General features: G+C 35.1%; 1 protein-coding gene across 2 annotated transcripts; it reads right to left on the reverse strand.

The window, feature by feature from the left end:
- Positions 1 to 3314: 3314 nt before the first annotated feature.
- On the reverse strand, positions 3315 to 25723 carry tamo (PUB and ZnF_RBZ domain-containing protein tamozhennic). 2 transcript variants are annotated; one of them, XM_089638759.1, is made up of 7 exons: positions 25584 to 25723; positions 25108 to 25288; positions 20909 to 21105; positions 16886 to 17071; positions 13450 to 13591; positions 11712 to 13319; positions 3315 to 10710 (listed from the first exon to the last, which is right to left on the reverse strand). In XM_089638759.1, exons 2-7 carry the CDS (start codon positions 25235 to 25237, stop codon positions 10229 to 10231), a joined length of 2745 nt encoding a protein of 914 aa, XP_089494885.1. In that variant the 5' UTR covers positions 25238 to 25288; positions 25584 to 25723; the 3' UTR covers positions 3315 to 10228. The 2 variants fall into 2 exon arrangements, with proteins under 2 accessions (XP_089494885.1, XP_089494886.1); XM_089638760.1 differs by lacking the exons at positions 16886 to 17071; positions 20909 to 21105; positions 25108 to 25288; positions 25584 to 25723 and adding an exon at positions 14890 to 15093.
- Between the last annotated feature and the right edge of the window lie 1710 nt (positions 25724 to 27433).

Consider the following 27433-nt stretch of genomic DNA (forward strand, 5'->3'; position numbering starts at 1 on the left):
GTTTAAAATTTTCACATATTTTTTTTAATAAATAGTTTTATTTAATTAAAGGAGTTTACCACGAATTCCTGTGATATTAAGTAGCTTTTTTCATTTAAAAAAAGTATTTTCACAATTTATTATTTTAAAGACATAACACAAAACATTTAAATTTATAATATTGTTACAATAATACATAGTAAATGGCATAAGAACAAAATAGTGAAAAATATTTTTTTTTGTATTTTTCTTTGGATGGGATGTTTCAGAGAATTTGAACAATTCATCAAATTTCAAAATTGATTTTCAAGTTCTGTGGAGGTTCTATTCAATATTATTTCAGTTTTGTGAAATAACTGGCCAATAACGATTTAATGACAAAACTTGAATGGAACCTTCACAGAACTTGAAAACCTTGACCTTCCTCTTCCTTTTTAAGGGATGGGAAAGAGGGAAGGATGTGGTTTTTATAAATCTCGTGCCTTCGTCTTCCTTTTTTTATTTTTTATTCCCAGAGCGTGTTGGGTTATTTTTATGTGACTACCTCACAGTTCCAAATGCCCAGAGCCAGTTCGATTATTTTTATGTGAATACCTCACAGTTCCGAATGCCAGTTGGGTTATTTTTATGTGAAGACCTCACAGTTCCGAATGCCCAGAGCCAGTTGGGTTATTTTTATGTGAATACCTCACAGTTCCGAATGCCCAGAGCCAGTTGGGTTATTTTTATGTGAATACCTCACAGTTCCGAATGCCCAGAGCCAGTTGGGTTATTTTTATGTGAAGACCTCGCAGTTCCGAATGTCCATATTTTTTTCTTTTTAAGTGAATACCGCACAATAGTCCCAACCGTTTCCAACCATCTTGTGACAGATTCCGAGCTATGGTCTTTCACCAGGGCAGTACCGATAGTATCTACATCTCTGGAACATGCCCAAATATAACATAAGTACATACAATTTATGTTATTCGTTTATAAGTCTGTAAGAGCATTTGTCCATACAGAGTTGTTGCCGATCAATCAGCATTGGTTTTGTTTTTGATTGGTTGATCAGCAGGCCTAAATTCCATGGCGGTTTTCATCCCTTGCAAGGAGATGCTTACGTTGTATTATATTACACAAGGTAAAGTAGACAAACTTCTGGAGGTTATTCTACATGATAAAAAAATAAAATATTTAATAAATACAAGTAAAAAACATAAATAACTTTTTCGATATTCCAACGTTTAAAGGTAGTTTTCAGGTTAAAAAAAAATGATTTGTTTGTATGGAAAAAAAAATTCTTCTATAAAAAAATATTTTTGCATGGAAAAAACAATATAATTTCGAAAAGAATTGTTGATCTTTTTAACTTCTACCATCACGCAGAATGACCTCCTTGTGTACTTTACCCTCGGACATGCTGTATGAATACATATTATTTATTTATTTTTTTTTGTCTTCAACAATCAATAAATAAAACATTTTATGAATGCTCGCTTATATAGCTAAGTGGACAAATGAGAGGTGCGCGAATAAGTAATCCATCATTAATCATTGGGGTTTTTTCAAAACTGATATTTCAATTTAAAAATACTTAATTTGTTAATGGCTATGACCTTTTCAGGACATTTGTCTGGTAGGTGATGAAGCAAAACATATTATCCTTGCTAAGTCCACTAGAAGGAGTGAAAATTGTTTGTGGCTTATGACTTATACAGGGACGGCCCTGAGCCAAACGGCGCCTGGCACTAGTAAAAATGTCAAGGGCACAGCATTAGGTGTTAACGTATTATTAACGCATTAGTTGCTTGGCTCCTTGGCGCCTTGGCAAGTCGGCGCCTACAGCAGCCTGCTCCGATTGCACCTGCACGGCCATGGACTTGCTGGAATTTTATCGTATTTTAAACACAGCACCATGGTCTTTGTTATTGTTTCTGTTGAAATCCCACCCTCACTCCGTGTTAACACATTGTAGTCGGGCGCTTCAAACAATAGACTCTAGCCTATAGCGGGTGTTTTTAGCGATTAGCGCAAAAATATATAGCGCTTCAGCTAAATCTTCACCAGAATGGGCAGACAAATTATTTAGACATTTTTGAAGGGTAAAAGAAAATATCAATTAAATAAATTCCACTAAAAAAACACGTCTGTTTTGTAACTCTGTATATCATAACTAAAGCACGTGTATATTAGCGCCACTCTATCTTCACAAGTAACGAGTGCCAGGAATACATCCAATTGCTAAACAATTTTTGTGTTATCTCTCATTCAGGAACTGATGATAGTAATAACATCCTCGGGATTATCTCATAAGAGTAAAGGTCCAATGAATTTATAACACGTCATAAAAATATAATAGGTACTCATATTCCCAGTACAACTAACAAACAATCTTTGAAATTTAACACGATAAAATTACCTAATTATTGCAAGAGTATGTGCGTACATAAAAGAAACAACGGCTTATCTTTTTTTTGTTATATGTGTGTGTAGTTTGTAATGTCTTCAAGCGTTTGGATTAAATAGTCACGGGAAATAATAATAATAATTTTCCTTCCTCGCCTTTGAAGTGGAGCCGGCGTAAAGGGTATTTTTACCCGTCCCACCGATAAGCACCAGTCGGCCGCACGGGTAAAAATACCATTCCCGCTCATAGTGTGTTAAGACAGGTGCAGCAAAATATGATCTTTTTTGTTTAAACCAAATAGTAATTACTTAACATAACTTTATTTCAATAATTTAATTTTTTTCTAGAATTATGCCAACCAGACATTTGGGGAATTCATCAGCGACAATTACACCCACTTGGTATCCTCTTACCCCTTATTACCTACCGCTACCGTATATATTTTTTAAATGAAACCGGTGCAGCAGTTGTCGTTGGAAGACATTGGAAAAATTTTTGAGGCAAGGTGTGCAAAACTATCATACGTCAATAAGCTAGCGACCATCCCCCAACTGAAAACCAATATTCGCAAATAAAATCCGTGTCATAAAACCAGAAATTTTGCAAAAAGCGATGGAAAATGTGTTGAAAGGAGCAGGATTCTGTGAAGCAGAAAATGGCCACCATTGCGAGACATAATCTTTTACATTCGATCAATAAAGTTCCCTATATGAATTTGTACAATGCTTTTTAAAAAATTATTATAATTTACTCTGAAATCAAAAAAAAAATTATAAAGGTCATTTTGCGTCATCCTGTATAAAAAAATACATATGTCAACATAAATAAAACTGAACTCATTCTTAACCAATCCAACATGTCTATGTCAGCATTGTCCTCCAAGGACACCATAATACAAATAAAGGTCAGGTATTTATTCCGTAGAAAGAAAACAGGTGAGTTGTTTTAATTATTGGTTTAATAGCTACATCAAGTCTATTCAAAATGGAAGTGCAATGTTGTACCTGCTAGTCATCATAAAGGATAATACTTGTTGAAGATGACACATGTAATTGTGTAATTCACAAAGAAACAGCAATTCCCATTAAACACAATATAATAAATAAAGTATTTTAATAAAAAATAATACACAATTTACAGCATAATATAAGTTCCTTAGAATAAATGATGCAATGAATCTAGTTAAAGCATTTCAAGTGTTAAAGGTAAGTAGTTTATCCACGGTCAAACTCACAATTATATACAAAATAACTACTTTAAAAAGTTGTCGAAAACATTTGCAGTGTTATATCAAAATATGATAAAAGCAAAAAAAATTTGAATAAATTGTCTTTGCTAATAAAAAAATAATAACATTGGGTTGTTTCACAGAAGTTTAAATGTCACATTTTGTTTTGTTGACATTTGTCCCTGTTAAGCCCCTATTCTACGTCCGCCTCAGCTCTCTAGTATATTGTGATCAGCTGGCAAGCATAACAACTTTCGTGCCAGTCAAAAGCTGAAACAATATGACATGTATTGAGACCTTTTAAAGCTGATTGACCATACCGCTCGTTTATAAGAGATAGTTCTATCAAACGGAAGATGAAACAACACAAAATTATCATTTGTATACTTGTCATAAATTGACCTAACACCACAGAGACGTAATAACGACTTTTAATTGTAAATAAGATTCTACAGGGAGTTTTACTTCAGAATAATTTGAATAGAGAAAAATTTGTGTAATATTAATTGTTACATAGTAATTTTTGTTAAATTTATGTAGGAAAGTACCCTAAAATAAACTATATTTTTATAAATCTTTAATTTGGAAACTAAATAAATGCCCACTGTAAACACATTTTAAATATCATGATTCAGCTTTAGGTCATTCAAAATAGGAAGGTATATTAATATTTATATATTCATATTTTTAGTAGGGCCCAAAGTTAAACAATGCTGTTTAAATTAAAGTAACCCCATTTAAATGTGGTAATATTAGTACTCTGCTAATACTAGATGACAAAAACGCATAATTATTTATTTAAATATGTTTGTAAAAATATAATATCACACATTTTAAAATAAATTGAAATAATAATATAGCAAAGAGGCGAAGTTACTTTTGTGAAGAAAAATACTTTAATCCAAAGTTGCTTAGAATGAATCTCAACTAAAAAGCAGAAAATACTATTTGTCTAAAGCAGCAAAACCTCTCAAACAGTGAGCTGAAAAATAGTGAAAATTTTTCTCAGTTTTATACAAAAATTTATAAAGTCATCAACTATTTTCAACATAATTTCCTTTATGAGCTAAGGATCTTTGAGATATTCATTTGACTGTAGAAAAAATAAGACAAGATTGTTTGTTCAATAAAATAGTGCAGAAACTAGGTTAAGCTTGGTAGTAAATATAAATTTATAAAAAGCCTCAAAAGGATATTATTTAAGAAAATTCGGTGATTTTTAAATACATGGTGAGCAACATAACACACATAACAGTACATATTTATAAAACAATGGATAGCAAAACACATCACTAGAGTTCGAAAATGAATATAGCTTGCTGGATCATTTGAAAAAAAAGATGCCCATCTTTCACTTTAAAAAATATATGATAAAATTAAAAACTTTGAGAACCTGTACCTTCCACCAAAAGCTTCTTGCATAAATGCCATTAATCGGTGGCCATCTTGGCTGTAAGTTTTCAGTCATTTATACAGGAAGGTTTTTGCCCCATAAGGAAAAAATGTTATTTGTGGTAATGAATTAAAACCACTAGACATTCAAAAGGTTGCCATTACATTCATGTGTCAGGTTGACATCTTTTAAAAATATTTAAGGCAACATTATCTTGTAATACAACCTTTAGTTAAAGATACGATTTGAGATTTTCACGGCCAAAAGTAGTATCTTGATTAATTTTTCGGTTATTATGCTGTATTGTGCTTCGTCGTTCTTTAGCCAACGTTTCGGACAGCATTACAGTATCCATCATCTACATCTGACATCGACCAAGAATTATCTAGACAGAGCATGTGACCCTAACCAATTAACACCAAAACCAATAATATTGGTTTAAGAAAACATTTATCAAAAAGAAAGTGCATCATCTTGCAGTCGAAAGATTGGAAGAAGCATTGCTTTTTACCTATTGTTGGTCTCATTTGTCTTTGAGCAAGTTCGTCCCAATCTCAATAGATTAAATAAATGTTGTGAAGATCATTTTTAAACACCAATTTTAGATTAGAAGCTTGTACAAAATGTTTACATCATGTTGTTACGTGATGCCTTTCGGGCTTGCTATTGACCGATAAAATTAACAAATTACAACATGGGATTTGAGCGATTACCTTGTGCTCTGTTTTATAATGTAAGCAACTTGCATTTATGAATAGGCATCGGAATTCGTTGGGAAGTTGCATTATGAAATTACTTTTAGGTGATGTTTTTTTTAGATTGAAATTAGGTATGAGAGGACTAATCTATTGTCATTATATACCATGACATCTTCCCTGATGATGGTGACTGTAACGCTGTCCGAAAGGTTGTCTAAAGAAGGAGGAAGTTCAACACGGCATAACAACCAAAAAGTTATCACTTTATAATAATATTAATTTGAAGGTTAAAACAATCGGTTACAAAACATATAAGTATGTTTTAGGTACATATATAATTTTTTTAAATAATAAAGGTGCATTTTCTGAAGATTCAAAAAAATATTGGTTCGATATTGATTTAACCTATAATTTTAGCCCATTGCTGCTATATTTTAAATAATTTTTTTACCAAAATGCTTCAAAAAATGATATAACATGTTGTTAGGGAATTAATAAATGCTTTATTTTTTCAATTATAACAGATGTAAATATAATGCGATTAGATTTACTTTACAAAACTTAATATTCATCAACTTCTAAAGTCAGCAATAAACATTGGGCAAAGCGATCAACAGATTAGAATATATATAATATTATTTTGAAAAGTTGCATAATATATTATTACGTAACTAGGCCGGCCAAGAAAAGGGTGCAGTATACAATATAATAGATAAAGAGTAGATAGACGTATATAACATAAATTTTGCTACCCTTAGATCAAATTTAATATATTATGCTCTTTTAAACCCTCCTTTTTATGAAATAATTGTCTCTTAGAATCAGCCCTCTAACTATTGTTTAACTGTTAATTTCAATCTCTAAGATTCTACAACTTTTTTATTTTTACACTACTTACATAATCTTAGGCATTCATAAATATTATTTTCAGTATTACATACCATTCCCTGATAGTTAATATTGTAAATAGGCAATTTATTTGGTATTTGTTAACTAGACGGGCACCACAATTCTCACTGAAAGACATTTTGCAAGAATTAGAAACCTGCTGAAGTATCCTTATCATTGTGTGAATTTAGCTAAGCAAAAAATTAAGACCAAGAAATTGTTTCCACCTATGTTAATTTTCTTTTCAATTTGGTTTAGCGATTAACCGTGTAGATATGTGTTGCATGCGATAAGGAGGCGTGGCTATCAAGTTGAATGATTATATCGCCAGAGCATCCAGCCACCATTCAACCACTCAACCGTCCAACCAAGTTGAATCGTCTGTAGCGCGGTTGAACTGTTAAACCAACTTTACTCAGTCTGCCTAGGGAGCTATCGTGCGTAGTTGTATGTGGTCGTACATCAAAGAACAAAAATAAATTAAATGCCAGACATCACTAAAGAACGTGAAGTTTTGATGGTTTTTAACATTATATAAGGATTTAACTTGCTTGTGGGGTACTTATAAGCAAGATGTACTCTGATAGAGATACCATGAACGAAGCTCTTGTGAAGCAGTTCAAATATGATGCAACAAATAAAACTGTAAAAAACATTTTTTTATTCTTTTAGTAACATCGTACAACTGAATTTTTTTCATTGCATGATCCATTTTTTGCCCACATTTGTCTTTTTATTTTCATGTTGATAGTTATCGATTGTACTAGAGCGATAACAATTTTTTTGTTTTTTTTTTGTTATAATGCAGGAGGCAAGCTGCGTGTTTTCCCCAGAATAACAAACGAACGAACCATCACGTCATCTATACGCAACACTCAACGGTTGAACCAACCAAATTGATTAGTCTGTAAGGGGATTTAGTGAAACTTCGTGGATCATACATGTTAAGCGACATAAGGTTAATATAATATCTAGAGTGAAGATTGAATTCAATGGTGTCCGTGTAATTAACAAATATTATAAATATTAATCAATACATAATGCAATGTACAGTATTCATATAATTTTGTCTGATAGTGGTTGACTTACAAGATAAATAAATATTTTTGTTATTTGTGATTTGTAAGAAGTGTTAGTTGTCATTTAAATAAACTCTGTATTCATTTTGATATGGGAAATGTTATTATCTGATATTTAAGGCAACGAGTATTGATTTCAAAAGAAATTAAATCTGGCTTTGTGTTGTTGAATCTTTAATAATTTTTGTAAAATCACTATTTTTTTCATTTATCTTCCAATGTTGATCATAATTTTTATTTCATAATTAGGACAAAGTAATTAATGGCTTCTTCAGGGCATAAATTATATTTTATGTAGAACAATTTTATACAGCGCAGTTAGTTAGATCACCTCAAGTGTGCATTATGTGTTTTTTTTATTGTATAGGTAGATTATTGGCCTAAATATTTTCGGTTTTGCTATCCGCACCGCAATACGGGAAAAAAACACCCATAGACAATGAGGGATTAATATAGTTTAAATATTAAATACAATGTACAGTAGAGCCCAGGCTAATACGAATGTCGCCGTAATCAAACGACCTGTCTCCGACATACCGAGGCCTCAAACATTATGTAAGATATCTTGCGCCTAGAAGAAAACATAAAACTTTAACCATAGTGCAAAAGCGTGCTGTATTGAATAGTTTGAAAGATGGAGTGTCTTAAAACTTCACTTCATTAAGTATAATTTATGAATAAACCAAATACAATTTTGCTAAGCAAACGGCTTTTTCATTTAATTTTTCTGTTTATACTTTTGACCGAACGCTTTGCGAGTCCGAAAGGTGCTGTTTCTCGTTAGTTTGGATTATCAAGGCTCTACTGTACAAGATATATGTATTATTTATGCCCTGAAGCACAGTTGTGTCTGAAACCTGTTAGTTCAACCAATAATAAAGCGGCACCGACGAAGTACCGGTAATATATAATTTATATGAATAAAAGTACATTCAGATTTTACCTTAAGATCAATGAGATAGTTTGTCCAATTTTATGTTCAAGATAATGTATAGCCACTCGAGCGATTTTTGGCATATTATGCCAAGTTTGCAAAACGTTTTAAGTGATTGCTTGCAACGTTCAAGGTTGATCAAAGCAAAACGAACTCTAAGCAGAATTCTTGCCTGAACAGACTATGCAATAATTATAATAGCGTATTATCCAAGATTGATATTTTCAGTTGCGAACTTACCAAATACAAGAGGTCTATAAAAGAATATTTCTATGATGGTTTGTGAATAATGTTTATGTCTCTATTGTTTATATCTCTATTATGATTTGATTTATATCTACAACCTCTCTCCATGGCTATAAATGTATTGTTTTGTAAATTTTTCGTTTTATATAATCTTGTATAATAATCCTGTTTTTTATAAATTTTTTAATTCACATTCCTTTCTCACAAATTTAATTTACTTATTCCATATTATGCTGTCTCAGAAGAGGTAAAGTCACAAGGAGGAAATCCATAATTGGTTTTATTTTAGCTATACAATACTTATGTACAAACTGATTAAATGTAAACTGTCGATTTTCCGAAAATGAATAAATAAATAAATAATGTGCCAAATTTATAGAACCTCAAAATATGGAATAAACGGTGAAATCTACCCGGTTTCATTGCAGTTTCATATGTTTTCATATTAATATTTTGAGAAATGGTATTGATGAAATAATAAGGTAAATGAATATACATGACACAAATCGCTCGAGTGGATAGTTAACATGGTACATAATATACTTATTTAAATATATTGCTCATTAAACAAAAACAAATTAGCAATTGCTAGTAATTACTTTGATCAGAGCAAATAATAGTGTCAATAATACTATAATCTTTTCCTTGAAGAAATACAAACACTACCTACAGGCCCTGATTTCCGTTTCAATCCAGATGTCATTCTGTTTAGATGTTTATTTATAATAGTATATTAAAATTACCCAAAAAATGCGTTTACTTTAAAAGCATTTATATTTCGTACTTGTATTGTTACCAATCTTTAAACTCTGAACATTATCAACAACTGTATAGTAATTATGCAAATGCAACCGCATAAAACAAAAAAAGCCTTAAATGACATATTAGAAGAAAATACCCTAGGTAATGTGCACCGAGGCTATACAGACAGATACATATACCTACTTATAAAAACTTCATGACCTATTCAATTCAAATTCCTAAATACATAAAAAATATTATTTTTTTTATTCACACAATTTTTTTTTTTATCTACAGTTTATGTATTCCTTTTTTCATGAGCATGGTTAAATAATGTCTACAGTTTTGATAGACAATATTTTTTTTGTGCAACTCTAATACAAAAAAATATATAACAATAACAGTCAACACTTTAACGCAATAATATAACAGAAATTTCAAAATTAAAACAAGCGAGGCGTTGCATTGTCCAAAGATATTTAACGAAATGAAACATCATCGTGATGAACAAGAATGTGTAAAAAAAATTTTTCATATCCTTTAACGTGAAATAAATATTTGGAATAATTAAAAAAATTTATAATAAACAGTGCGATATAACAAAAGTGTTCTCCTTCAGAAATGCAACACCGCAACAAGATGCATCATCGGTTTTAAATATATGTTGGAGAATGTTTCAAGTTAGTATCGCAAACTGTGCATACGGTGGCGTCTCTGTTGTTGACGAGCGTACATGACGGACACTCCTTCCCACCGCTCATCAGGGGCACGGCCTCCACACCCACCTGTCGAGATTTGCCGCACATCTCACAAGAGTTCCTAGAATTCCCGTTGGCGTACGTGCAAGTACCGCATTCCCACAGACCGGCGCCCACCTCTTTAGAACTCTTACCCTTTGCATGTTGGGTTTTCTTTGCAGTCAGATAGTCTCCGATCGTTGGGTTGTGATGGTCGGCGGAATCCCTCGTTCGCTTGTGCTCTCGAGCTCCATTCTGTTGGGTTGTCTTGTTGGGCGGACTCCGGTCTTGATCGTGCATGCTGAGGGTCACCACCAGCCGTGTCTTTAGACTGCCGTCGGTAGAATCCGCTCCCTGCGATGGTTGCCGTGCGTGATGGTTGGACGAACTTGTAGATGCTAAAAGTTAAATACGTTATTGAATTAATTGAGAGGCAGATCCTAAGACTTTGCTCCTCTGATGGTTCATTTTTACTACTTCATTATATGTTTTTTATCGATTCATAAATAATAATAATTTAGGAAAATTATGAAATTCAGTGGACGGCAGTGGCGGCTCGTCACTTTAGGGTTACTAGAGTGCTAATATTACAAAAAATGGTTTAATTGATGTTGTTGTAGCTGAAAACAATTTTTTTTTTTTTTCGAAAAATTGATTTTTTGTATGAAGATTTTCAGGAATTCTGTGCGACGCACGGCTATATACTGAAATTTCCTGAAAATCTTCATACAAAAATCGATTTTCTAAAAAAAAATAAAAAATCGTTTTCAGATATAACAACATCAGAAATGCCATTTTTTATAATATTAGCACTCTAGTACACTCAAAAGTCACGAGCCGCCACTGGTGGACGGAAGAATAGAATTACCGCCCGAAGTTAGTGCACTTTACTCCCGGACACCTTGTATGTCAGTTTTATATATACATATAAATTTAAACATAAATCTATATATATATATATATAATTTAGGAGGCGGGTTTGGATACCGCCGCTCTGGGAACCATTTATTGGATAACCAACACCTCTGCCATAGGTCAGCCCAAGTGGTTCGCTACGTTTGATGATTCAGCAGGGGTGCCCAGGTTCATCTGGTGAGGTGTATTCAGGATGCGCCTGCCCACCAGCAGAGTGGCGTGCCGGATCAGGAGAGGCTGCTTTGTGAGGACCTTTTGGCCTCTCCAACTGGTCTCTATTGACCCATCGCCTTGTAGCGCAGCGCGAGGGAGGGATCATACATCCTTCACTCCTGGACACACTGAACCCTAGATTCCTACCCATCCCTCACACCTTTTTCATTCTCAGAACTTCCTCTCCTTCCTTTTCTTACGTATCTGTCAAATTACAACAAGATGTACGTAAATAAAATAAAAGTAAAATAATAAGTAGTTAGTTGCATACCTTGAACTTGTGGTGGAGCTTTCCTGATAGTGGAGACCGCCTGAGGCGAGTGTTCAACAGTTGGCTTTTTTTCCTTCCTGTTGGTGGAGGTATTTACATTATCCGTTTCTGAACTTAAGCACTTCACAATACTCTTCTTTATCTTCCGAGTATCTGAGATCCTGGCGGTGTTGGTGCCATTGAGGTACATATTCTTATCAATCTCCTTCTTTTCTTTAGCATCCTCTTTAGAAATGAGTCTCACCTTGTCGTTTACCACCTTGAAGTGATCGTTTGGGTCTTTGGAAGGGCTGACCGACATGTCGTAGGAATTTGATTTCCGTTTGTCTTTTTCATCGGCGAGAATGTGCCTTCTCGTGTGCGCTTTGGCCGCTTTAGCCTCGTTCTCTTGTTTTATTTTCAACAATGTTTCGTTAGTTTTGGCTGTCCTATACATCTCTTCGTCGGTGTCTTTCTCTAACCTGATTGCATGAAGGCCGTCCTCCAGGTCCATTGTGGTCTGCATGTACCTCTTAGGATCCCTGCTTCCTACTCTTCCCAGGGTTTTAGAATCCCTTTCTAAGGGCGGAGATAGGATATTCCCTCTTTCCCCCAAATCTTTATTATACCCTTGACTCTCCAAATTCCTAAATACATAATCCCAGCTTTCGAAAGTCCCCATTCCGTCCTCCCTCGCTTTACTGAGAGAAGGCTGGGTGTCGGACCGGGGTATTGAGAAATTATGATCACTCGTATACGATGCTGACGACCTCGGGGCACTATTTCTTCTGGCGTTTTCTTGATTTTCAAAGCTCGAATCTTGATTTTTATTTGAGTTATGAGCTGCCGTCAAATGGTTGGCATTATTTTTAGAGTCCATGGAACCGCTGTGATGTATCTTGAAGTGAGAGTCTCTGCCATTGTCTAATCGCTTTCTATCTGGTTTGATAGTCTGTTTGGGGCTGGACATGTTGGGGCAGGCGTGGTGCGAATGGTTGTTAGGCGGATAGTTGGGAATATCTAGTTCGATAAGTTGGCCCGTGGGAACGGTGGGACAATACGTAGGCTGAGGAACTGGTAACTGAGGACAATGGTAACCATTGGCGAGAGGTAGAGTGGTGGCTTGTCTGACGGGACCGTACGCCGCCAGAGGAGCTTGCATCAAGTAATGTTGGGGAGGTATGGGGTTGTAATAATATCCCGGAATAGGGGTGCACTGGTTCATCATGTTCATGTTGTTGAACCTGTACATGGGGTCAACTTCTACTGGAACTCTCTGCACTCCATTGATATGGTTCATTTGGGGAGCCTGCACCATAGGATTAGAACAGTACATGGTGTGGGGATCGGGGTGATTATTGACCATCCCCATGTTGTTATCGTGCATTTGAGCTTTAACAGGCATCCCGTTGGCCGCCGCCATCGCCTGCCCGTTCTGGATGTATCCATTGCTGATGGGCTGGTGGCAGTGAGGGTTGGCATGCTGCTGCTGGTGTTGCTGCCGCTGCTGCATGTTGTAGTTCTGCTGCATACCGTAATCATTCATCTGAGGACTCTGGTACGAGATGTTGTTCTTAATCACTGCTTTAGGGAGATGGGAGCCGGGGAACTTTACATTTGAATAGATATCTGAAACAAAAACATTAAAATGTGATTTTCAAATCAACCATACAAAATTGCATTTATTCTAAAATTAATTGTTTTAACTATACATACAACATACCAGTTGGGACTCATGCTAGAGGGAATAAAATATTACCTTTGGAATTTCTCTGGGAGTAAAGAATAATGGTTGCCGCCTGGTCCACGTCTCCTGAATACTCTTCCCGACATTGCAGAACTTCCAGCCAGCTGCAACTTCCCCCTCGCAAAGACACTTCCTCCCAGATCTGATCCATTATCTGAACAAACACAACGTTTCATTAAAATTATGTAATAATTAAGTTCCTAATTTAATTAAAACTTTTTGGAAAAATTCGCTAATGATGTTCTCCCTATGCAACATAGTGGGTATTTTAATTTTGAAGTTGAAATTCTGCAAAAAAAGAAAAAGCAAATTGTTTGTAAAACTCGTTTATTTATTTATTCAGGTACGCTCTACATCAAAATCACACCACATAGAGCGATTATACGTCAAAATTTCAAGCATTTAAAAAATTAATGATTAATGTAACATATTTTCATAATGTCAAAAAGCATATTTCTACAATTCGCAAATGGAAACCACAAAACGTAATGCCTTTAAATGGGTTCAGGTCTGCAGAAGAAACAGCAGTAAAGAATAAATTGTTTGTTTTATGACTGCGGTATAAAATATTCCAATACAATCATTCCTCAATTATTCATGCCAATACATAATACACAAATATTTGCTCTACTTTGTTGTGACGCATCATCTCTAGCAGTGTTACAACTGCATGCACTTTAATAGGTACATTATAGTGCATTTTTAAAAGCAGAATAAACATTCATATTATATTGCTACTTTGAAACATTATAAAGACTGATCAATGATTGATACAATTATGTATGAATAATGTTAGAAGAATATGAATCATACATTTCAAACAATCAGAATGACAAATTGAGATTTTGAGAAAAGAAAGTGAAGAGTGTGATTTTTTTTACTTAAAAAATCCCTTTCTTTAAATTGTACATAGCGTGTATTAAGCCGGCGCCAGACATGTGTTCAAAGAAGTGTTCACATAAGTGTTCACATGTGTGGCACGGGCATTTGATACTGTGTTCACTTATTTGCGCACTTAAGTGCGCTTTGCCGTTCCGTGTCGGTTTCTTTGGCGCACATCAAAGGGATCAAAGTCAAAATGTTTGCATGCCTGCCACACTGCGCGAAGCCCAGTAGCGCGAGCGTCGCCGTGGAGAGTTGTCGTGCCGCGTGCGTACACAAACAAGCCATAACCAAGCGAACTAGCGATGGAGTGGAACAATGAGGGCGTGTTTGAATTCATTGAATTATTACAAGGAGAGCCTGACATATGGGACCCAAAACGAAAAGGGCATAAAAACAGAAATAACATTAATGACGCCTGGAGCCGTATTCAACGGAATTTCTCAATGCCTTGCGCTATCGAGGAATTAAAGCGCAAAAGAAACACTTTACTAACCCAGTACAGAGATTGCTTGAAGAAAGTAAAAGAATCTACCAAAACTGGATCTAGTGTTCAGGATATTTACAAACCTTCATGGTTTGCATTTGATGCCCTCCATACGTCAATGGGGGGTATATATACTAGCACATAAATAATATAAGCAAACTGTGTCGACCAAATCGTCGTCCATGTTATGTGAGGTCTATTTGAAAACTGTGAGCTCAAAGAAGTGATCAAATCTTTGAACACATATCTGGCAGAGACACACATAAGTGACCAAATGTGTGAGCAAAGTCTTCAAATAAGTGTTCACTTATTTGAACACATGTCTGGCGCCGGCATTATAAAAACATCAAACTGTGTTAAAAAAAAATAATATATCATATCAAAATAACCGAATTAATCAGTTATTAATAATATTTAATACTAGCTGTTCCCCGCCACGCGCTGCTGTGGCTCAGTCTGTCAGATAGAGAAACAATAGCGCGTGTTTCTTTACATCCAACAGATGGTGCTGTTTTTCAAAAAAAGCATGTTTGTCCAACAGATGGCGCTGTTTTTTAAAAAAACGCATGTTTTTACCTGTCACAGGTGACATCTATATTATATAGGTTTATAAAAATACATGCGTATTCGAATGCAATATTGTGTCAAAATTTCAAAGCAATCGATTAAGAACTTTCGGAGATTTAAGATTTTTAACAAACGAATATTTACATTTTTATTTATATATATTTATCACACCTTGTTTAACCTTTAGGAGAGTATAGCCGTACCATGTACGTCCATAAAAATATATGAATATGGACATACACCGTATGGCAGTGTTTGTAGGAATCCTCCGAATAATAATATAGAATCTTCACCGATTGCTATGAAATTTTGACACAACGTTGCTTTCGAACATGCATGTTTTTATATAATATATTATATAGATGTCACATGTGACAGGTAAAAAAAATATGTGTTTTTTTTAAAAACAGCACCATCTGTTGGACAAACATGCATTTTTTAACATAAACATCGTCATCTGTTGGATGTAAAAGCAATGGTTCCATGATAACTGAACACAGTGACAATTCAACACACTTTTAAAAAGTGATATAAAGTCATTAGAAACGATGAAAAAAAAAATTTAACCTGACCTGATCTGACCTGACCTGACCTGACCTGACCTGACCTGACCTGACCTGACCTGACCTAACCTACTTAACCCAATTAATAAAGTTTTTGTTTCATCACTTTCCATGACTTTATAAAACTTTTTAAAGATGTGATGAATTATCATTGTGATGATTTATCCGGTCACCAAAAGCAATACATGCTATTGTTTCTCTATCTGCACAGACAGACTGAGCTACAGTGACGCGTGGCGGGGTACAGCTAGTCAATAAATAAATTAAAAATCAATATTAAGTTGTAAAAGGGCTGCATTTTTTTTCAGAAAAAAAATCAATGAAAATTCCAACTGGGAATAAAATGAATGAACTCTGAATGGGATAATTTTTTTGTTTAATTATTCATACTTCACTTATCAATGTAAATATATACATTTAATGTGTTTATTTAGGTACACATTCTGGGAATACCATAAGCAACAGTCATTAAAATATCTTATCTGACCCCTAATCATATCAAAATGTGTAATCTGTTTCATCTAGACGTACGCAACAAGATAGTATTTAAAAATAAATATGGCATTTGACCTGAATCTTACCAAGACATTTTGCATGAAATAGCACAAGAGTTGTGAAATAAAATGCTTTCATCCCCTTAGGTTGGGGTGTTTCATAAAAATTCAAATATAACATTGTCATCAATGGCCAATCAGTGCCATTTCATTTTCTCGATATTTGAAAGGCCCATGTTAACCTTCAGCATGCCAACATGCTTAACAAAACTTGGATTGCCATGAGGGGTGACTCTGTTACCCCATGCATTTTATTATTTTATTCATTTTAAAAGATGTAAATGTTAGTTGAAAGAACACAAGACCATGAAATAAAAAGCTTACATAGCGTGAATTTTGTAGGGATGTAGATTTTTACAAGAAAAATCATATAACCAATTAAATAAGCTGCTCACCTGGCACTCCACATAAGCGATGAGTGAATCTCTGGACACGGCGGTGACCTCGTCAGGACAGACAGGACCGTCTAGGGTCAGGCACTGCGGGGTGCCCTCCTGGCGGTAGCCCATGGCCCTCAGCATGTCTCTCGCATCCCCCAGACCCGCCCCCTCCACCTCGTGCTTGTAGTAGCCGCTGTATAACTGGAATCAATACACATACTTATGTAAAAGCCCAGCTGGGCGTAAAATCTAATAAATAAATATTGTAGTCTAGATCAGTTAAACTACTAACTTTAGTCATTTTGACAAGGCCGGGCTTCTGCTAGAGACCCGAGAGGCCATAAGACATGGACATAAGACTTGGAAAGAAATAATTTTTTAATTTTAATTTTTTTTATTTAAAAGAAAGACAAACATTCCCAGGTTACGAATAACCCAACAATGTTTAAAAATCTCCTACTACCACCACAGAAAGCCGAAAATGTTGCTTGTGTTGTGATGGAGGACTTAGCCAGCCGAGGAATCGAACACGCGACGCTCGGGTGAGACCCAAGCGCTATGCCCACTCAACCACTGACCGGTCGAAAATATTTCAAACCATTTGCTAGGGCCCCCACTTCGGAGGGGAAAAGATTGAGAAACATAGTTTTAAATTAACCCATATTTTTATAAATGGGGGCCCCGACTGTGAGTGCCTAGGGTCCCTGGGCCTCTAAGTCTGGGCCTGCATTTTGTAAATTATTATTGTATTTTCCAAAATAAATAAGCTTTTTTTTAAATACTGTAAAAATTAAAATTTATTTATTTATATTGTACACAACAGGCAGGGATTAACATTAAAATTACAAAGAAATAACATGAAGAATAAATACCAACCGTCCAATAACTTTGTACAACAATACTGCCATGATATCTTACTTGAGATTCTCTACATACCACATCAAAATGTGAATACAAGAGAAAATAAAGTGTGGGTCAAGTGAAAACAAAACAACGATTAAGGCTATTCTTTCAGAGAGGTAGAAATACTAGATTTGAAATTTGGAAAGGAATATGGAAAGTTTCGGTGTTTCTTAGTAGACGATGATTGAAATTGATTTTGGCCAAGAGGGAAGATTCTATATCATAATTATGTATGGCACAATCAAGTGAATCAAATATTTGAGTCATAATAACAGAAGAGTGTGTGCTGCAAAGATAATATAATACAAGGAGGTACGCTGTCAAGTATTTTTCCTATGGAACCGTATGTCGCCTATTTTGTTAACCAATACTATTAAACGCCTTCGCTTACGCTAAATTGTGCGCCCCTTTCCAAACCTACACATGAAACGTTCCAATTACATTGGCACTAATACTAGAACTGATTCTCGTGCCTACACGTTCCAACAGCGTTCATCATTAGCAATACTTACAGATGAAGATGGGGAGGAATTGCAAGACACAAATTGGTATAAAAATGAATTTTAACTTTTCATTTGATAAAAAGTGACAGGGCTTTTAAATTGGGTAGATTGAAATGTTTACAATTTTGTACATAAGGGTTTTAGTTATAAACAATGGTTAAAAAATATATTTCTTGCATTACAGTGGTTTACAATTAGTGTACCGGACAGCAGATGGATGTACCTAATAATTATTAAATAATCAATAAAATAAATATTTGTCTGATGTCACACATTTTACGATGCCGACTCCTTCGAGGCTTGTCTCGTACGATGATAAGATTTTTAATCACCGCACACGTGTCATATCGCCAGTTCAAGGATGAATTACTCGCACGACAAACCGTGGGACCTTGGTATATGTTTAGATTTAAGAATAATTGCTCCACATTAACACGTGTAGAAATTGTTGAATTCGAACCCAATAAATACGCAAACAACTGGCCCAACCAGTCAGTTATCCGACGACTTTCGCAAGTTGTGTTTCTTTTCAAATCCTTACCCAAGGTACCCCCAGAGGAAACCGGCATTTACAGTCAATGTCACTGGCGTAGGTGTCCAGTACAATTAGATTAAATAAAAAATAATTATTGCAAACTGAAATTATCAGAAATAATACCTTGACATAAAAAAGTATGTTTTTAACTAACAATAATTGGTATATTCATTTGCTAAACTATGTGGACAAGGAAATGGCGAGTTTGCTACATAATTTGTTTGTGAATGGTAACATTGAAATGGGTCCTTGTGGCGAGTGTGTCGAGTAGGTAGTTGCATGAACTAGCTGAAGGGCTTTTCGAAATCAGAAACATATCTTAAACTTTCTGATATTCATAGGCTTTAAAATAGAATAGAAGTGAAGGGTTTGCAAAAGTTTTTAGTCCGGCAGTATATTTCGTTTTAACGTTAGCTTTATAATACGCCGAGTTATCAGGTCTCTGACTCCACTGTCGGAGCTTTCTAACAACTATTGTTGATCTTGCATTTATCAGATTTCTTTTTTTTAATGCATTTCTGACATCTGTCATTGATTTAAATTTCGTTTGATATCGCCTTTTGGTTGCTTAAAGACGTTTTAGGTGCAATTTTGATGATCCAATTAAAATTTTATTTTTTTCATAATATTTAAAATAACTGCAACTTTTTTCCCTGAGCGAATCTTCAATTATTCGTGTTTGCGCTGCATCTATAGTGAGATTCCAAGAGATTGTAGGTTCACTTGAGAGCTGTAAATAACAACAACAAAAATATTGGTTAAAACAGCGGAAACTTGTGCAACCGTGGAGAAAAATATTTACTCTTCTCATCTTACCTAAAATTCTAAAAATATTCTTTATACAAAATAAATAGAAATCACACCATATTATACGTAAGTGTTAGTTTGAATGTAGGAACAGCCCATGCAAAGAGTTCCCGAATTTTTGTTGCTGGTTTAAAATAATTTTGGCCAAAGTGAGACGAGCAAATGATGCTATGGCAAGGAAGAAACCAGTTTCCCTTTCTTTCCGTTGTTCCTGTCAAACAATTTTTCTTTATTTTTTCCTTCCTTTGTAAATCTGAAATTATGATACTATAAGTTACGACACATAAAAACTGAGATAAATTATTGAAACAAAACTCTGTTTTTACTTAATTACCACAAGAAGCAACTATTTACGTCGGGAGAGATGGTAAAAGATGCATTTTTTCAATCAAAGTTCATAGGTAAAAACAAATCATAAATAATATTTTGTATTTGTAAAGAAAAACATTGCATTTTTTCTTCCACAATCAGCTTCAACAACAATACATTTAAAACAAAAAAATAGTATTGTGAAACATTGATAGTCAGTATTTCAACTTAATCGCGTCCCATCACTAGCTTTGCGATGACCGCTTCGCCGGCGAGTGCGGGGGCATAAGTCAATAAAAACTTTGAAAGATCATAAAAAAATTATATATTATTCTAATTTAGTACTTACAGGTGAAATGATGTTCCATTTGTTGAAGTTCACTTGGCGTGTCGCATTTTCACAAAGTTGCACTCAACAATACGGCATTTTTAATAAAACGAAGAAGAACTGTACTCGGCGACAACACAAACTTGACTAAATTAATGAATTCTTTACGTATTTAAATCACGCTCAATAGAGCATGACCCGCTGACGGTCGGGCTTCCCTCACAGCATATCTCCTTATATTCTATTATCTTTGGTGTGCCGAGACAGAGTTTTGTGGAGCTCTTTCCTCTCTGCCTGAAACGGTGTGTTGTTCAGTTAATTTCACATTACAAGATAATAGTTTGTGAAAGTATTTGTTTGTTTTGAAAGAGAAAGTCTTAAAAACCAAATGAATTAATTTAAGGCCTGAGGACTGCAGACGAATAACTAGGAACTCGAGACGATAGACAATATTAGTGAAGGAGGTCAAACCTCATCCTGGGATACCGTGCTGATGAAGATCAAATTAATTAATACCAAAGAATCTTTCAAAGGGTATTTTAACAACTTTGACAGTACGAAGCTGCTATAAATCGATCTATTACTAAAGGAGGACATGCTTTTACAATGAACAAAATCTAAGTATTTTATTATCCTAGAGAGCAGCCACCTACCCTGATGGTGCGGTACTCCTTCCTCCAGTTCTGAGCGAGCAGGTTGGAGGCGTAGCGAGCCAGGGCCGCCCAGCCGCGGGCCAGGCGGCAAGCGCTGAAGTCGGGCAGCAGGGCCGAATGAGACAGCAGTTCGCCCGTCTCTCGTAAGATGAACTTGTTCTCGTGCGGGACAAGACATAGGTACTCCGCTATGTAGCCTACAACGTAACAAATATATCACATATATTAAATATATCTTAGAATCAAAATAAGAATTCCCAAGGTGGGATTTGGACTCCTCCACAAATGCTATACCATTGCTACGTTACTGAGCCATTTGCTTCCAATCCTCAGGCTTTCCTGTCTTGCTCTGATTCTCTTCTGCACGGTCAAAACCATCTCTTCCTCTTTTGATTTTTGAGTTCATGGTTTATACAGGGTTTTCCAAAAAGAGGTGTTATTTTGATATTCAATCGTAAAAGATCAATGGTTTCGTTGCTTGTGTGGCACGTAGCGCCGTCTTGTTGAAAGTATACGTTGTTCAGATCAATACTATCCAATTTCGGCCATAAAAAATCATTAATCATCTCTCGATAGCGCAATCCATTCACCGTAACTGTTGCTCCAGCCTCATTTTCGAAAAAGTAAGGTCCAATAACTCCACCAGACCATAAACCGCACCAAACAGTCACACGTTGAGGATAAAGAGGCTTTTCAACAATAACTCTTGGGTTTTCCGAGCCCCAGATGCGACAATTTTGCTTGTTGACGAAGCCACCGAGGTGGAAATGGGCCTCATCACTCAAGATGATTTGCATTTGATTCACTCAAGTGAATTTTAATAATTTCAATGCGTTGTTGAAGCGTGTATCGTTCCATTTTTATTAATGGCGTAGTTTCTACTTGTCAAATGTCAAAAAATGACATCTTCAAAAGTAACATCTACCGAAATAGCGGGCTATTCAAAATAACACCTCTTATTGGAAAACCCTGTAGTAAAAAATAAACCTGAACCATAGATATCCAAATTGATAGACTTGCCCTAACATGAAATCTGGGTATCATTTCGATGAACAGGAGGCAAACCACGCGACCATATTTTTGGCACTAAGAGGGTTCGATAATGCTTTAAATAAACTACGACATCTGTCGTACGTTGACCATCGAAGAGCGCACATTGAAATAAACAAACCCTGTGCAGAAAAGTTAAGTTCACTAAAGTATGGCAAAGGTTTGCAGTACAGTACATTGTGAGACTTTTCTACTAGGTATCTGAATGTCCGTTTTTAAAAAAACTCCCTGGCATAGCGACGCTAAAAATTAGTGAGATGGGTAAATTATAACACATTTGTGAAAGTGTGTAATTAAATAGTGTAACAAAATATTAAATTTTGGAAATAAGCTCGAACTTTTGTTTACAAGATTTGGGATTTGAAGTTTGTAAGGTTTTATTTTCGAGGACTGAATAGTGATATTAAAATGCGAGTTTCTTGTGTACTGTCAGATTCATTTATAGAAAAATTACAGTAAGAGAGACGGTCACGCTGCTTCCCGCACGCCGCGACAACTAGGTTTGTTCCCCATTTCCTGATTGGCTGGTCTATGACCTAAACAAATATTTAGGTTGGCCGTGGCAGTACACAGGGTACAGCTCAGTTGAGAGTTCCCTTCTGCAAAACCCCTCGAAAGTAATCAGCTACATCGTCTAGTTTGGGGATTTATGTTTACCTTAATGGGTGCTATTTAAACAATTTTCTCATATGAATTTAATATTGTTCCAAATTTCCTTACGCACATCTGTTAAAAATTACTCACTAATATCTGTTGACTTATTTTACTTAACAAACTGGCCAAAAGAAACCATTTTTTCCCCATCTAAGCAAATTTGGAAATGTAGAGAAAATCGGATTTTTAAAATTTATTTGATAAATCTTTCTTCAAATTACAATACGAATGTACCACCTTAGCCAGGAGCACTCCTGTCCCGGTGCGATCGGTACTTCTGGGGGTTACTCTTGAGCCAATAATGGAATGTAGGACAGAGAGGAATAAAAGGATGGAATAAGCATCATTTCCCTCTTCTTGCTTCTTCTTGAATCTTCTTGATTCTTCTTGTTTCTTCGTGCCTTAGTCTATGCTTGCTTTTCTATGGCTATTCTTGCCTTATCTAGTCCTCTGTTACCTATTATAGCTCGTTCTTTACTCGTCTTGCCTCTTTATGCTCTTTATTGGCTCTTCTTGTCTCTTCTGGTCTCTTCTCGCCACTTTCTGTATCTTGGCTCTATTATCACTCTTTTTGCTTCTTCTTGCTTCGTCCTGCTCTCTTTTTGCTTCTTTTTGCCTATTCTTGCCTCTTCTTGCTTTGCTTTTTGACTTTTCTTGGCACTTCTTGGCTTTTCTCGCCTCTTCTGGTCTTTTCTCGCCTATTCTGGCTTCTTCTTGACTGTTCTTGGCTTTTCTCACCTCTTCTGGTCTTTTCTCGCCTATTCTGGCTTCTTCTTGACTGTTCTTGCTTCTTCTTGACTGTCATAAAATGTTATTTTCTTCAAACCACGATTCATAAAAGCATTAATGATATCTATATAAATAAAAATGTTAATGTTTGTTTGCTCAAAATCTTAAATCTCTGAAAATTATTCACCGATTGCTTTGAAATTTTGACACAACGTTGCATTGGAATATGTGTGTTTATATGTACCTATATTATATAGATGTCACCTGAAAAAACATACATTTTTGTCACCTGTCACAGGTAACATGCTTTTTTTTTTAAAAGTGCCATCTGTTGGAGATAAAAGTAAAATGCGCTATTGTTTCTCTATCTGCACAGACAGACTGAACCACAGCAATACTTGGCGGGGTAATGCTAGTATTAAGTATATTTCTCTATCTGGTTGTGCATAATAAGATAAAACCTATCAATTAACACTTTCACAGCGCCCCGAGATGATCTTTCACAAATTATCCAATGATTATTGATATTAAGAAGAGTTCATAAACTTATTAAATCTTCTATTTTATTTTCCTACAAATTTATTTTTTTGTCATTTTTTCCAAAAATATGCTAATAAAATTTAAGTAATGTTATATTAATTTGACAGCTGTAACTTTCGAAATCTAATGCATTAATATTAAGACGTTTCATATTTATTTTGGTCACATAATTAAACACCACACTTTACACTATAATTTTTTAAAATATTTGACAGTGCCAACCAACTTTTATGAAACAATTATATTAATGTTGTCATAGATTTTTTCCTAAGTGGTGTCACATGGATCATGGTTGTGAGATTAAAACTATAGTCAAGTCACATTTCAATGTCAAAATTATTAACAACTAAACATAGTGTAAAAATTAATATTATTGAAGTGAAACTTCTTTACGCGCGTCATGCATTTTCGAGGACCGGAGTAAAACCGACTCATGACCGTCGCGAAAAACCGTGATCATTTGGTGGTGGGGGTACGGGACCCCCACCACCGTTCACCGTTCACTGTCGCTCTCTCACCATAGTCGCTTACTGAGGTGAGGGAGCCACTGACGAACGTTCTCTCTCTCTCTTCTCTCTTTTCCTCTCTCTCTAGCCAACGACGCCACGCCAGGCATCAGCTGTTTGCTTCGTGTACTGCGCGGTGAGTGTAATACGAGTGAAATACGTAATTGATTGTGGTTTATTTGATTTGGAACAGAGTTTTAGTGTCAAAAATGAGTAGTGACCTAGTGACGAGAAATCGTAATCGAAATTTTTTATTGTAATATTGTTGTGTATTTAATATTTAATAATTGTAAATAGTATTGCATAACTGTAAATAAATTGAAAATTTTTGGAACTGTACTTATATCGAAATTCATTCATGTATAAGAAAATATTAAAAAGAGAAAATCTATGCTTCATCGTTGAATTATTTGACGTATAATCTTCAAACTAACGTAAGACAGAAAAAAAGAGAGAATGAAATGAAAAGAGAGAGAGAAGAATACTAAAAGTTTCACTTCCGTCGTGCGTAGGCTTGCCACACACTGTATTTTTTTATGCAAAAGGTGGCGAATTTAAAATTGGTTTGAAAAATAATAAATTATGAGTCAAACTGGTCACAACAAATGAGTCACACGACTATTATTATTTAGTAGTATCTATACATCTGTAACTAGGTGCCAGATAACTAGATTGTTGATGTTATTGAAAGCAGTAGTTAATAAAAAGTGTGTTATTTACCCTCAAGTTTTTTCCTCTCATCTAGTTTATCCGGGCTTTCTTCAGTTTGTAAATAACTTAAATGTGTCATCTCGATTTGTCTCCATAACTCCGGCAGCCTTTCTCTTATAAGATAATCAGTCATCTCCATTTTATTTCAATTTCCTTTACATTCGAAGCCTCGGTTGCTTTTTAGAAGAAGCTGCAATTATCACACGGTAAGAAAACATCAAAACAATATTTACGTCGAATGAAAAAAAAACATATGCATAATATGTAAATCATCATTATAGCCTAACGGATACCAAATTTTATTAAATAACTGATAAGATAAGGTTCATTTGATTCATTAATCATATTTAGTCCAGATAATCATGAACATCTGATATCTGCGATCTGGAACAAGGAAGTGGAGAAAATGTCGATTCGTAGGGTTAGTATGTTAGCTGCCCAAAATAGTTCATCCCAAAATAGCAACGATTTAAACTACTACTTACGTTTTAGTCAACCGCGTATAGTTTTAGAATCATTGTATTATTATTTGCTAAATTAATGATTTATTGACAAATACATAAATATTGTACTGCGGAAATTACTACATTTTCACTTCAAACTTATTTTGACGTCTCCCATCAAAACCAGGTAGTACATGTTATGTCAAATGGCTATAAAGTGCATTAAAATATGCTGCCAGGATATATGAGACAACTTGACCTACTGGGAAAGTTACTCGGGATGGCACCATTGACAAATAGAATCACTTCGAAAGAATACGAAACTGAATCATAAAACGATAAATTAATTTTAAATATGACGATAAGAAGTAGCTATTTTTTCCGGACTATATTATGCAATTTTTGATTTATAAACATAATGGGGCTGACAGATTACGCTACACGCATCATGGCTTGGCCTATTTCGGCATATCGCTCTCCATACAATCCCAATGGTAATATAGCAAGCGATATGCTGAAATAGGCCAAGCCACGAGTATATAGCGCACTTACAGCGTGATCTGTCATAGGCTTAATTGTTGAGGTTACAATAACGTTATTTGTAATGTCAATGAATTGCATTAATCTAATAAGTCCTAGTTAATTCAATTTTGTATGAAATGAAAAAAAGCCAAATTTATGGTGAGTAGAAAAGGGGGTGCCTAGCAGCCATCTTGTGTGACAAACTTGTGAATAATTTGTATGCAAAGTGGTGGTAAATGAACTATTGAGGAAGAATACAATTCTAAACAAAACACGAAACACAACAAAACTCAGAAAAATAAAAGATAACGGTCACAACTAGGTCTGTTTTGTTTCATGTTTCGTTAAGAATTATTAGAATTATCACCTTCTTTGAAGATATATTACATTGATAAGTATTACCTTCAAAATAAGTTGAAGAAAAGTTGTTTCTGAGTATTTTTATTTTATTTGTGTGTTGTTGATACAGTTATAATGGCTAATGATTTTTTTGGCTTGTTGATGAGACCAGGAATGGGATATGTTATTAAAAAAATTAAATAGGTTTGGAATGTTTCATACATCTTCTCATCACCCCACAGCTTCAAATTGAATAGCTCCGTCAACGGCTTTTTAGGTTAATATTGTATGGTTATTACGGCGTTTTTTTCATAACTAACCAACCATCGTGCCGTTTCCCCGCAGGGGTAGGAAGAGAAGTTGGACTGCCAAACAACTCAGCCTTGGCACATACTTCTTGCCTCATTCACATAAAGTGCATCGGCTCATACAGCCTCTTCTATTACTCTGACTCTGTACATGGCCCGACTCAAGTACATAGTTCACTTAATCATGCCATGTCTTCCTCGGCTGTCACTGACTTATTCTACCACTTACATTTGCGTCATATTTTTCTCCTTACACTCCTTTCTTCGCTAATTTGCTCTGCATGCCCAAACTATCTGAGCATCTCTTCCTTAACCTTACTCATTGCGCTTGCATCAGCCTTGAATTTTTTTAGGAATCTCCACATTTCTCACAAGACCATGGATTTACCAAACATACGCCTCACGGATCTCATTTCTACAGCATTTGGTTTACTTTCATTCTTCCCCTGCCAGTTCCATACCTCACTGCCATAAAATAGCCTCGTTGTGGATTGCTAGCTTCACTCTCTTGGACATCTTTTTTTATTCGCGCTAACCGCGTAAAGTCCTTCATTATACTGGAGTTACCTGCGTTTACCCTTCTTTCAATATCTTTATCATCCTTCCCATCTCTCGTTAACATTCTTCCCAAATACACAAACTCATTCACCTGCTTTGAGTATTCATCATTCACAACTATATTGCACTCTTTAAAACACCATGGCTTTAGGCTTACATTCATCA

Source organism: Hesperophylax consimilis, chromosome 13 (assembly GCF_061612785.1).
Source record: "Hesperophylax consimilis isolate HC1 chromosome 13, BYU_Hcon_1.0, whole genome shotgun sequence".
Lineage (NCBI taxonomy): Eukaryota > Metazoa > Arthropoda > Insecta > Trichoptera > Limnephilidae > Hesperophylax > Hesperophylax consimilis.